The sequence below is a fragment of the Sus scrofa genome, chromosome 6, assembly GCF_000003025.6.
Source record: "Sus scrofa isolate TJ Tabasco breed Duroc chromosome 6, Sscrofa11.1, whole genome shotgun sequence".
Taxonomy (NCBI): Eukaryota; Metazoa; Chordata; class Mammalia; order Artiodactyla; family Suidae; genus Sus; species Sus scrofa.
The window spans coordinates 166,962,449-166,975,648 of record NC_010448.4 but is presented as its reverse complement, the minus strand read 5'-3'; the positions used below and the strand labels follow the sequence as shown (position 1 = coordinate 166,975,648).

General features: G+C 50.6%; 1 protein-coding gene across 21 annotated transcripts in view; it reads right to left on the bottom strand.

Moving 5' to 3' along the window:
- ERI3 (ERI1 exoribonuclease family member 3) overlaps positions 1-13,200 on the bottom strand; it is a 125,391-nt gene that overhangs the window by 106,983 nt on the left and 5,208 nt on the right. For 15 of the 21 annotated variants that reach the window (XM_021096801.1, XM_021096794.1, XM_021096792.1 and 12 more), the window contains one exon: positions 4,067-4,344. The exons of the other annotated variants lie outside the window; for them this stretch is intronic. In XM_021096801.1, coding sequence (XP_020952460.1) covers positions 4,067-4,321 — 255 coding nt within the window. In that variant the 5' untranslated portion in view covers positions 4,322-4,344. The remainder of the gene's footprint in view (positions 1-4,066; positions 4,345-13,200) is intronic. 21 annotated transcript variants of the gene reach the window in all.

The window sequence follows — 13,200 nt, the reverse complement described above, 5'->3', positions numbered from 1 at the left end:
GACATCAGCGCCCGCCACCTGCCTTTCCGTGGTGGCCTTCCTTCCGCACAGCCCCGACGAGCTGACTCAGACTTCTGAAGACCAGACGCAGCTGGGGAGACGAACCCCACGCCATGCCTCCCGACAGGCCCGGACCCCAAACTTGTTCCTGCCTCTGGCACAAGTGAGGGGCGTGACCCCCGCCCTAAGAAGCGGACGTGCACTCTGCAGAGGCCTCAAGTGTTCAACACTCGGGAGCCGGGCAGGAGAGGAGCTGGGGTGGCTCACGGCCCCAACGCCTCCCGGGGAGGCACGCAGACCTTGCCCAGAAAGCCCAGGCTGCTCGGAGAGAGCGGGAGGGCTCATCTCACCTGACACCATCGTCTGGTCCTTTTACTGTCTCTTCTAAACATCCATTCTACTCCCGAATCTCAGCTCTCTCCTGCTTCCACTTAAGTTCATTTACTTTTCGTCCTTATTAATAAAATGAAGAGCAAGTGTTACAACCACATGCCTGAGAACAACTACGTCTGTCGGGACAAGAAATCAGTCACTAAAATTCAATGTCTTTTCTTTCTGAGTTTTATTTGTGTGCCTCTAATGGGTTCTGCTCCTCTTATCATGAGCGTTTCCAGTTCCTCCACTGCCCCTGTTGACCAACAGACCTAAACAGCACCGAGGCTGTAACGAGACCCTGACCTGCGATGCCCTCAGTGGAAGCACAGTGTCCTACCTGGGCTGACAACTTCTCCGATCCATCCTCCAACCTTTCCGGTCAGGACCCTGCTACCTGCAAACTTTCAGGAAGATCTTTAAAAACAAAAAGGAGGGTGTGGGGTGGGGGCTCAATCTTGCCGGTAACACTGTTTCGAGTCACTTCTGAGCTGCCCATCCCTTTCTTGAGAATGGTCCCGTGGGCAGTTCAGCCACAGAGCTGACTGGCCCCAAACTCACCCTCCTACCTGTTGCTCGCAGCATTGTCGAGGCTTAATGGAGTAGAGATGCATTACATTTATCACCTGCCCTAGATCCACTCAAATCCATCACTATGTCACAGCAAGAAGTTAGATTGATCTGACAGGATCTGCTCTTCTTCACAAACCCATGTAAGTTATTACTCAGTACCCCATGCTCTTCTAGCTGTTTGCTGATTGATTATCTGACGATCAGGTCAAGTATCTTCTCCGGAATCACAGTAAACTAACGGGTCTATAATTTCCAAGATCATTCGTATTCGCCTTTTAAAGATAAGCCAGACAGCAAATGCTTCTTCCTGAGTTCTCTAAAGCAACAGCTAATGCTTTGCTAATAATGAACCAGGGCAGCCAATTCCTTAAGTGCCCTTGGAATCACATCATCAGGGTTCATTGATTCTGGAGACAATCTTTAATCAGGCTCAGATCCTGGTAGACAGCAGGAAGCCCAACCTCAGCCCAGGTCTGGAAGGCCTCGGTGCCTAAGTCTGGGGAGGAAGTTGGTGATACGCGTGATTTAAAACCATACTGCGTTAAGTCTTCAGCACTGCAATAAATAAATTAAAAGAACAAAAAATAAAAAGAACAATGCCCTTGAAAGGCAGATTGAATGTGATACTGACAGACCAAATTGAGACATGAATCAAGCTTCACCTTCAGCGATATTGGCAGGACCCTCTGTAGGACAAGAGAACAGTGCTGCATAATTATCAGAGCTTATAATCTAACTGAAAAATTCAGAAACAAACATATGGACGCATGTACCAGGAAGCAGAAAGCAGAAAATGTCACAAGGACCGTGCCAAGCAATCGTGAGACTTCAGAAGAAGGATGAGGAGTTCCCGTCGTGGCGCAGCAGAAACGAATCCCACCAGGAACCATGAGGGTGGGGGTTCGATCCCTGACCTCACTCAGTGGGTTAAGGATCGGGTGTTGCCATGAGCTGTGGTGTAGGTTGCAGTGTGGCTCAGATCTGGCATTGCTATGGCCCTGGCATAGGCCGGCAGCTGTAGCTCCCTCTGATTAGACTCCTAACCTGGGAACCTCCATATGCTCTGGGTGCAGCCCTAAGAAGACAAAAGACAAAAAATAAAAATTAAAATAAAAGAAGAAGGATGAATCCTACGCAACAGAGACGTGCTGGCTTCTAGGTTCAGGTCCCACTAGGGCTTACTCAATGACTGAAATCATCAGGAAGGGAAATAATACGGCATCTGGGGTGTGGATCCCTGATTCCCAATCTGAGAGACATTTTAAACTCCCACCTGCTACCCAGGCACACCCGCTAGACTCTCCAGTAGTTTGAGAAGTGGAGGAGAGGCCTCTAGAGCATGGGTAGGAGCAAGGGGCTGAGAAAGTGTGGCTCGGGAGCTCCAGAGCCAACTTCCCTTTCTCGCAGCAGTTCCTTCCCCCCGATACTCTCCTCATCCAGCTCCTGTCTTCCCGAGCCTCAGCAGGCCTGATCTCGCTCCTCCCCCAGAGCAGACCACCACTTTAAGGGAGACCAGGAAAGCGGAGAGGCAGGGGGAGGGGAAAAGGGTCGTGGCATCTCTTGGCTTTTTGGAAATACCCTAAAGACAGACCCACTTCCTGGAAAAGAAACAACCATGAGAAACAAACCCAGTTTATCTCCGGATGGACCGTCCTGTCTCCCAAGTGCCTGCTGCTCTACAGTCCTCTCCTCCTCCCCCCTCACTACGGAAAGCTGCTCCCAGACCAACAGGCCCATGCAGCCCAAAATTATACACCTGACACCAGCCCTACACGGAAGAGTTCTAGTCCTAGAGCTAGGCATACCCAAGTCCCCCACTTGGGTATAATGAACTGCCGTGTCAGCCCCCCGTCACACCCCCAAGGTAAAAACCAAGCACCCCAATGTCACCTGGCACGGGTGCCTCTCTGCTGCTAACCCAAGCTTCCTAGCAGCTCTACTTTAAAAAGTAAAACGATCTCTGAACACAGTCGGCAGCTAAGAAAAAAAAGCAAGCAAAGAAATTTTCCTTTCCGACAGACCAACAATGGTATCTGTTCAGTTTACCTCATGCTGCATATGACAAGTCATCCCAAAACATAGTGACTTCAAACATCAATAGTCATGTATTATCTCTCACAGCTTTTATGAGCCAGGAATTCAGGAGTAGCTCAGCTGGTCAGTCCGGCTCAGGGCTTCTCCTGAGGTTGAAGTCAGATGTCCCCTGGGACAGTAGTTATCTGAAGGCTTGACTGGGGCTGGGAGGTTCACCTCTAAGACAGTGCCAAGAACCTGTCTGGCAGGTTGGTACTGGCTTTGGGCTAAGAGCCTCAGTTCCTGTCCACATGAGCCTCTCTCGCCAGGGCAGCCTGAGTGTCCTCAAAGCATGGTGGCCAGGGAGTTCCCTTCCTGGCTCAGTGGTTAACCAATCTGACTAGGATGCACAAGGATGTGGGTTCAATCCCTGGCCTCACTTAGTGGGTTAAGGATCCAGTGTGGCTGTGGCTGTGGTGTAGGCTGGCAGCTGCAACTCTGATCCAACCCCTAGCCTGGGAACCTCCGTATGCCGCAGGTGTGGCCCTAAAAAGAAAAAACAAACAAACACATGGTGGCTGGCTTCTTCCAGAGCAAGTGACACAACAGAGCGAGGGAGACTGCCATGCTTTTCTGAAGCAGCCTCAGAGTCACACAAGGTTTCCTCCGCTATAGCCTCTCGGTTATCCGGGGCTGGCTCTGCTGCAGTGTGGGACGGGAACTACCAAAGGGGTGAATATCAGCAGGCGAGGATCGCCGGGGGCCGCCTTGGAGGCTGGCTACCACAGTGTTCCTTAAAAGAACACGCGGCAGCTGCAGGAAAAGGAAGGCGGGAAGGGAAAGGGGAGAGTGAGCATGGAACAGAAGGAAATATTTTGATTCCCAAAGGCGGAGACCAGAGAGAAAAGGTGTTGCCCACCGGGTGAGACCTCGCAGGTGCACCTTACCTAGCATACCTGCATCAGGTCCTGCTTCGAAGGCAGGACCTCCGGATGAGTAGCCAAAAGCCAAGGAGACATGAGAAAGTCCTTGGGGTTCCAGAAAGCAAGTCTACGCTCCCTCCCTCCTTGCCCACCCACCTCTTCTGAAGCAATGATGCAACCGTTACCTGAGGATGAATCTGCGGCTTGTCGCACGTGGCCTCAAAGTCCAGCACTAAAAAGTAGTGATACCTCTGGGGAGGGAAGGACACCATTGCCGCCATGGATGCGCCAAAGCCGTGGGCCGCCAGCTTTCTGGTGGATATGGAGCAGAACTCCGGAACACCACAGGGAGAAAATAAGTGGGAGCCCAGCACTTTTCTTGCTCTTGAAAGTAAATATGAAGAAAATCGAGCTGCTCCAGTCTGTAACGGTGCTAGCATTGAACATCCAGAAGCATCTAAAACTTAGGGGAGGAAAGTTAAAAAAAAAAAGGGGGGGGGGGGAAAGAACAGAGAGCCTGGGTTACTCCCTCCCACCGCGGCCTGTTCATCTAGGCTTCAGGAACAGTCACACAACATGAACCACGCCCCAGTGTTTCGGGCCCCTTTCCTACATCCCTGGGTTCACTGCTGAAGTTCGAGACCCTTCATGCTGGCCCCTGCAGCATTACGACAGCTCCGAGTCTCCCAGATCACTCTCAAGGCCAGACGCAGCACTGGCCTTGACCTTTAAGTGGAGCTCCAAAGTTCCAAAGCGGAGAGAGAAGGCTGTGGTCACTTCTCAGGGGGCAACGGTCAACATTACAGCTAAGTTTCCCAAGTAACCTGAGTGACCCAGTCGCACAAGCAGGCCTGGGAGCTGAGCAGACTCAGAGAGACAGCAGAAAAGGCCCGGGAGTCTCTCCTCAGCTCCCTTACCAGCCAGCTGCCCCAGGTTTCCCGTCTGTATCTTGACCTCTCCACATACCCCTCCCTTCTCCCAACGTGAAAGCATGAAAGGAGCAGAGCCAGTCACAGGGAGCTCACTCACCGCACTCTGGTGATCCCCCGCCCACCCACCCCCCTGCCAGTAAGCAGCACCCCGGGGGAATGAATGAAGCCTGCAGAGCACAGCTGGCAACAGCCTCAGGCCTTCCCACTTGCTGCTTTTAGACTTGCTCTCCACCAGCGGCCTTGAATGACTGCAGGACTTTTTTAAATAGGGAAGAAAAAGAGAAAACCCAGATGTGGCCGTAACGGGAGCATTGCTAAAAGTCTAGTAAAGTTTTCTGAGTGAACATGTGCAAAAAAAAAAAAAAAAAAAAAATCCAAATCACTTTTCAAGTTTTCCCTTTAAATGTGCAGAATGTCTGCTCCTTAGAGGGCTAACTAAATATAAAAATCAAAGCCTAAGTTTTACTCACAAATAACTCAAGTTTCCTTTAAAAAAAAAAAAAAGAATAAAGCAGAAATTTTGGTTTTCCCCTTTTATACCCAACACTCAAATTCCCTCAACTTTAATCCTCAAAGTCAAACAAGACATGCTGCTGCTCAAAATGGAAGTGGCCACAGTCTAAGCTCTCCGAAGCATCACTCTGAGCCAAGAGCTTGCCTCTGAAAGACTCCCTCCCTCCGATAGGGTGGAGGAGGCCGGCAGCCTGTGAAATCCAGAGCACACTCGAGGCAAGGAGGTCACTGCTAGCTGAGTGGACATGGACAATGCCAAGTACCGCTTCTTGTCCCGGCTCTCCCAGGACCCATGGAACGACCTACAACAACTTGCCTGAGCATTTATTAGGACACGTGCTGTGTGGGTCCGCAATCTCCCTCTCCCTATGGTGAGATCCCACGTGGAGCTAAGACCAAAGAGTATTTTAAGTTCTTTGTGGATCCAGCACAAGCACAGTACTTGTTTTCACCGAGGCTTTATGGCCTCTCCAAAAATGCAGCCAAACTCCTTAGCCTAAGATAGACAAAGGTTGGCTTGAGTTGCATTATGGAATCCCTTCGAAAGGCAAACGGGCCAACATCCCTGTGAAAGCTGGAATCCAAAATAACTCTTCACATCACCCACTCCTGGACGGTACTGGAAGCCTTGCTGAGAAAGCAGACACCAGTCTGCTCCGTACGACACATTCTAGTTTGGATCTAAAGTCCCTCAGGGCCTTAGAACTCTCCTCCAACCCCGCAAAGTCAGGCCATGCGTGCGGACTTCAGAAAGTCTTCAAGGAGTTCCCGTCGTGGCTCAGTGGTTAACGAATCCGACTAGGAACCATAGAGGTTGCGGGTTCGGTCCCTGCCCTTGCTCAGTGGGTTAACGATCCGGCGTTGCCGTGAGCTGTGGTGTAGGTTGCAAACGCGGCTCGGATCCTGCGTTGCTGTGGCTCTGGCATAGGCCGGTGGCTACAGCTCCGATTCAACCCCTAGCCTGGGAACCTCCATATGCCGCAGGAGTGGCCCAAGAAATAGCAAAAAGACAAAAAAAAAAAAAAAAAAAAAAAACTCTTCAAGTTCTCCGTGGGTATGTGGGTCGTATAAAGCGTTTATGGTCAACCAGACCCCATCTGCCAAATACTACAAGCAAAAAAGTGCCGTGGTCAGGAGGGTTTCCAGGTTTTATTTGACCATTTATTTGCCATGGCACCTTGGGCAAGCTCGGTTCTTCAAGTCCTCACCTGTAAAATGATAGTAACAGCAGCCCTACTCCTTCAGTGAGACTACATGAGAGGACACATGTAAAGCACTTCGAGCGGGCTGACACATACAGCTCAATAAATACTGGCTCATCATTACTACCACCACAATCCTACTGGCCTACGCGCCCCCGGCCACGGCTGGACCCCCAAACTTTGGGCCTATAAATCCAATTCATGCACAAGGCCACCTCAGGGACGAACATCAATGTCTCCTGCATCCCCAGATTGCTCTAGACCTGCCACAGAGCATACCACATATGCCATATCTCCTCCAACGGGAAACACACAGACAGCCAGAGGCCCTCATGCCTGCAGGCCTTGCTTTCTCAGCTGATTTCACCCGCACCTCTTGAAAGCAGACATCAGGAGACCAGGGCCCCTATACCAGCAGCCACTGGGTTCCATACTTCCCTTACTTCCAAAAACCAAGTTCAACGCAAGAAACAGAAGGAAGCTCTTCTTCCCTTTCTGAAAAATTCTGTCTAAGAGCTTTAGAGCCATTAGTCGTGGCTGAGGAAAGGGGTTCTACATCAGTTGAAGTGGGAGCAGCAGCAGGGGAGGAGGCATCCCCAGAGGCAGGAAGGTGTGATGCAGCACGCCAGAGCCCGAGCAGGGTATGAAGAGCATCTGCTGGGCGACAGGGAGGGGCAGCCTGATGTGGAGAGCTGTGGGCAGAGCAAAAGAAGCACCCACGAGGGGGAAAGGGCAGTAGCAACACCGGGAGATTAGTTCCAGACAGAGGGGTTGATCCAAAGAGGGCATATACTAAGGGTAAGGGACCAGGTTTCTCAGAGGATAGAATTAAAATATGGAAAGGGAAAATCAAAATCCATGGGGCTGAACTGGAATTGGAGGTAACGTGTGAACCACGGTTTCTGATACATATAAATAACATATAAAAACAAAGCTAGATGGAAATGCAAGGAAGAGTATATATCCACACACAAACATATATACACATGTATACATATTTTCTAGCTCTGTTTACTGAAGGGCCAGGAACCAGCAACACTCAACAGCAATGAGCACATCTGGCACCTAGCTGTCTTCTGAATAACGTTCTCCACTGAACGACTCAGAGCTCTTTGGAGAAATGGCTGATTCCAGGGCTGTGGCAGGGGAAGCACAAGATGAGCCTAGAACATCTTGCTGTGCCAGAAAGCAAGGAAATGCTCAAAGAATGACGGGAACATTATCAAAGGACCCAGAAGCCAGCTTGAAGGGGTTCCCACAGGTAAGTAAATAATATTAATGGACTACAACGCAATGAGTAGAAAGGGAAACCACAAGGCCATAAAGAGATAAAGAAATAAGTAGATGAATACCTAAGTAAATTGTTACAACTAAAGTTTGGTAAGGGATTTCACAAGTTTCAAAGTTCATCACTAACAGGGAGTAAGTTTACAAAGGAGACGCCGGGCAGACGTCACCTTCACCAAGTGAGCGAGACAAACATCACCAGTAATGGGACCGAAACCATGCCTCCCATGAGATGCGACGGGAAAGACAAGGCAGCGTTTCCGGATCTTCCTGCTGAAGAGGCATAACTTGAATCTGATCGTGAGAAAAGAGACAAACCATTCTGAGAGACAGTCTACATGATAACCAGCCCGTAACCTTCAAAAGCATCAAGGTGATGTGTGCGGAGGAGCATTTACCGAAGAAAGTCTAGGGGCGAACGAAGAGATTTGACAGCTAGATGCAAGGCACCATCCGGAACTGGGTCACTCTGCCGCCGAGAACACAACACTACGGGACAACGGGCAAAACCTGAACGGGGCTTGAGGATTCGACGGAGGTACCGGCCACGATCCGTGTTAATTCTCGGATGTAACGGTTGCATTGCGGTTCGGCAGGAAAAGGTCCTTGCACGTGGGACATACATGCACAGTGTTTAGCGTGATGCGGTGTCAGGTCAGCCGCTTAACTCACAAACGGTTCAGGAAAAAATTCTTTGTGTCGTACTTCCAACTTTTATGCAAATGTAGCCTATTTCAAACTTTTTTTAAAAATGTTTTTAATCCACATGGAATGTTGTTTTTTTTTTTTAAAAAAAAAAAAAGAGAGAGAGAAACAGAAAACAGTATACGAGGGCGCCATCTCCCCGTCCTGCCCACAAAAGGAGGCTGCACACCCTCCTCCGGCAGGGAGGCCCGCAAAAGCCAGCCCTCAAAGTGTGCAGGCTCCACCCTGAGAGCCCCGCCCGGCCACCACCAGGGCCTGCAGAGGCGCCACCTGCCGTCTACCCCCTGACACCTTAGGCACTCCCCCTTCCTACTGAGGTCCTCACCCCAGAAGGTGAGCCCAGGCTTCTACCACCCACTGGGACGCCGAGGACCTGGCTGAGGGCAGAACTCGAGAGCAACCCTCTACCGCTCGCCGTCCTTCACCAGAGCCCAGCGCTTCCCCACGTTTATTCTCTGACGCCACTTCCTCCTCCCGGCAGATTAAAGGCAGTAAGTGGCCTGGGCAAAGAGGAAAAGGAATGACTCGCTCCTCAAACTAAAGGGACCAGCCCCTCGGCGGGGCAGGAGAGGGGAAAGCAGGGACCGCCACAGGGCCGGCCGGACTCAGAGGGGCAGGTCTGCGCCACAGCCCCGCGGGGACGGTCTCTGTGCAGAGTGTGTACACAGCAGACACGATGGCTCCTCTGCAGCCGTTACTGTCGGCCAGGTAAATAACGCCTGTGCCAAAACACACATTTAATGAGGGAAATAATATGCCTTTATAAAAAGCTTCAATCTGTATTTACCTGAGAGACCAGAGAAGCACCAAATCACCAGATTAGCGGAACCACAGAGGAGTCATTCTGGTGTCCTGGGTAAATAGACATTTTATAGCCTTCCATTACTGGAGGGGTAAGGAAGGGAGAAGGGAGGGGGCCACCCTTTAATATCCACATACAGGCCAGGGGAGCCTGGGGGACAGCAAAGCAGCCCATCGTGAAACAGGGGGTCCGTTCCCACCCATCTCCCTGTCTACACGGACCTGGGATCTCTGGGGAGGGTGTAAGTTTGTACCATCCCTGGATTCAACCTGTTCCATAAAACCAGCCGGGGAGGCAGCGGTAGATGCCAGAGGAGCTCCAGGGCACTGAGGCAGGTTCTGGGTTCAGCACACGAGAAGCACATGGGACACCCGCAGCTTCTCCAGGCCCCATTCCCGGGGCAAGGCCCTGTCCCAACCTGACTGTGGGAGCACAAGGGCTCAGGCATCCTAGCCATAGAAGCTTCCACAGAGAACACCTGTCTGGAACTCGCTCAGTCACAGGCCCTGTCTCAGGCGGCTAAAAATAGCCTGGGAAAAATATAAATAAACTGCATGCCTTCAAAAGTCATAATGTTCAAACTGACGAATGCATCCTTACTGCCAGAGCACTTTCTGTGAAAATCAGACTGTCAAAGGTGAAAGAAAACCCAAGAGGAGACAGTCCAACCAGCCAGGGAAAATGAGCCCCAGGAAGAGAAAAGGGCAGCCCCAGGTTCACACAGCAAGTAAGGGTACAGACCCCAGGGCTCCTGATTCCCAGCTCAGAGCCCCTGGCCATGCCCCAACACAAGGAGCAGGCGCCACCACTCTCCCCCAAGCTCCTCCGCAGTCTCACAGCGGAGGCCTCGGATCTGAGGGCTCTGCCCAGTCTGCCGAAGGGGGAACAAAGTCTGACGTGCCCTGGAACCTCTGTGCCAATTCCTGATGGCTCCAAAGTGGAGCGGAAGCAAGCACCCTAAAGCCGGGTGCTCCCCTTAAAACACTCTCCTCCTCGCTACACCCTGTCACCCCACTGGCCTGCAGCTTCAGTGGCTTCTGCCCCAAGGCAGGGCTAGGGAGAACCTGCCCAACATCAGCAGCAGATGCTGAAGTCACTGAAGACCTTCAAGAACACCCAATTCTGACGGCAACACCGCAGGCATAGGAGGCTCCTTCTCACCCTTGATTAACCTGTCTCAACAGCTCAAGGCAACACAGACAAAGAAGTACCTGCTTGTGATTTGCTTGCTGTCTGCTAATCCATCAGCCACACCCAGAAGCCAGGGCAAACTCCAAGGGGCCGAGGCAGGGAAGCATCTCTTTGCAGAGACCTGCACATCAGCTGTGACCCCATCACACACACGAGGGGCAAAGGTTAGCCTCCTAACACACCATCAATAGGACAGGAATGGAGGCGGGACAGGGTATGGTGCGGTACTCTCATCCCTCTCCCACTGCAGACAGCATCTGACCCAAGCAGGGAGGCGCCCAGAACCTCCTCTGCCCCTGCTTCCAAGATGGGAACTGGAGCAGAAACAAGGAGTCATACAGCTGGTGGTTAAATGCTGGTATTAGACAAACACAGGTTCGAATTCTGACTCTACCACACATTCCTTCTAGTAACAGCTATAATAATCTATTTGTGAGGGTCTGATTCAATCATACAACACACACAGTAGTAGTTTCTCAGTAAAAGGGAGCAACTGCTGTTAATACGTGAGAAAGAGGAATGTGAAACACTATTTTCCGAAAATCGACTACAAACCAGGCACTGTATTAGCGATTCACATATTTCATCTTATCCAAGTCTCCCAACAATCCAGCAAAACAGGCACCAGTACTCCCACTTCACACAAGAGATCACAAAGGCCCAGAGGCCCTCAGCCCTTCAGGGTCCTGTTCTCTCCCACCTTTGAGGGCCCACCTTCCTCCACTTGGCTGGATCTCCCATCCGCCAGGGTTAACAACACACACCAACTTCAGTTTTTCCTTTGAGCTGAGGTACGACTTTAACTAAAAGAAACTCAACCATAAGCAATAATTAAAGCTGTCCAAATCGCCCAAATTCGTTTTTAACAAGAAAAACAAATCACAGCCCTGCGAACAGAAAGCAGTGTCTTAGATTAAAACAACTGCAGCACGAGGAACTCAAAGCCTCTTCTCAAGCCCACGGGAGCGAATCCTCCCATCACACAGAGTAGAGACACCGGCAGGAGGCAGGGTGACAACCAGCTCTTGCTCAAGCCCCTAAACGTGATGTTTCCTCTGGCAAACCTGTGCCTTGGCAAGTGCTATTCGCCCTGTTTTAAAACGCGCTTCCATTTTCACCAGGCAAATTACTGCTCCTTCTTCAAAAGCCCCCCTTTTAGTGGCTTTCTCTGACACCTCATCAGAAAGTTAACTGCCTAAGTGATCCAGGAGCACAGTCTATTCCTATTTCCTACCTTCAGTCTCACTATCCTGAAAGATTTTCCTTATGTGTTTCTCCTCTTACCAGTGATTTTCAGGGAGTCAGGTGAGAAGGATGGAATAGAGCAGGTACGGGGGGGGTGTGGTGTGTGTATGTGTATGTGTGTGTCAAAAAGCCTATCTGAAGAAATTACTTCTTGTACATGTTTTTTGTCAGACCCTTGAGTGCATTTTAAAATTCCAAGCAGCCTTAAAAAAAGTAGAAGATGAGTTTTCTCCACCTGAAGAGTGCATGAGCTCACAAAGTCTCAGGAACACGGCGCTAGACAAAGACCCTAAGGGCAAGGACCGTGTTTTATTCATTTCTGTCCTCCCAGCACAGGGCCAGGCACGAAGGGAGTGGAAGCTGATGTTTGCTGAATGAATTATGATGTCAACTGCTCTGGAATCAGAACATGTCTAAACAGAGCAGGGCCTAAGAACCAGGAAAAGCTTCTTTTCGTCTGTCCTGCTCCTTCTTCCTACACCCCCTCCCCCGCCACACACACATATAATTCTGTCCTCCTGAGTTAGAGAGTGAGTGAGCACTGCCTTGGTGCCAGAATACTATTAAAAGGATTCATTTAGGGACCGGTGTTTGGACTGTCAGATCCAATCACTACCCACAGATCTACAGCTTCCCAAATCAGGCTCATGCAAAGAGGAATCAATTGCAAGGACACAGAGGGTCTGAACAGGCATACTAATGGCCTCCTGAGGTGCCAGCGGCCAGCTCTGACACTCCCATAAATTATCCGCCTTTTGATTTTACCTGTAGCTGTGGGGCACAAGGCACAATTTTGAACATATCAAAGCAATCTCTCGTAACCCAAGGCTCCCCCAAGAATGTCCCCAAAGGAGGATGGACTAAAAACAATGACCCAAAGAGAATCTGCTTCCCAGCAGGCCTGTCCCTAGCAGTCATCAATTAAAACCCAACAGGACCAAGTGGATGAAGTGGGACCCAAATCAAGACTAGCAGATCCGGACGAGGCATGCCTCCGACTGCAGCTCTGCAGTGACTACACATCCCTCCCCCAGAGGAAGAGAAATCACAGCAATAAACTAACACTATTCCATCTGGACGCACCTCGGCACCAGCTCCAACAGGACCTCACAGCACGACCTCAGACAACACGCTTCACCTGCCTGGGCTCAGCTTCCTCACACGCACAGCAGGGACAGTAACGCTGACCCCCGACCCACTTCCCAGAGTGGTGGTAAAAAGTAATAATAATAAAAAAAAATTTCAAGAGGCATGTTACACAGATGTAGGGCCACAGGGTAGCAATACTGATAAATGACCCTGAAAGACCAGAAGAAATGACTGGTCACACTTTGCTGAATTTGGGCAGCTGCTTGCTTAGTTCGTTTCATTGATGGTGTTGGGGCTAAGGTCCACCCTGAAAAAAGTTCTGTAATTCTGCATGAGACGCCTGCTGTCTGAAA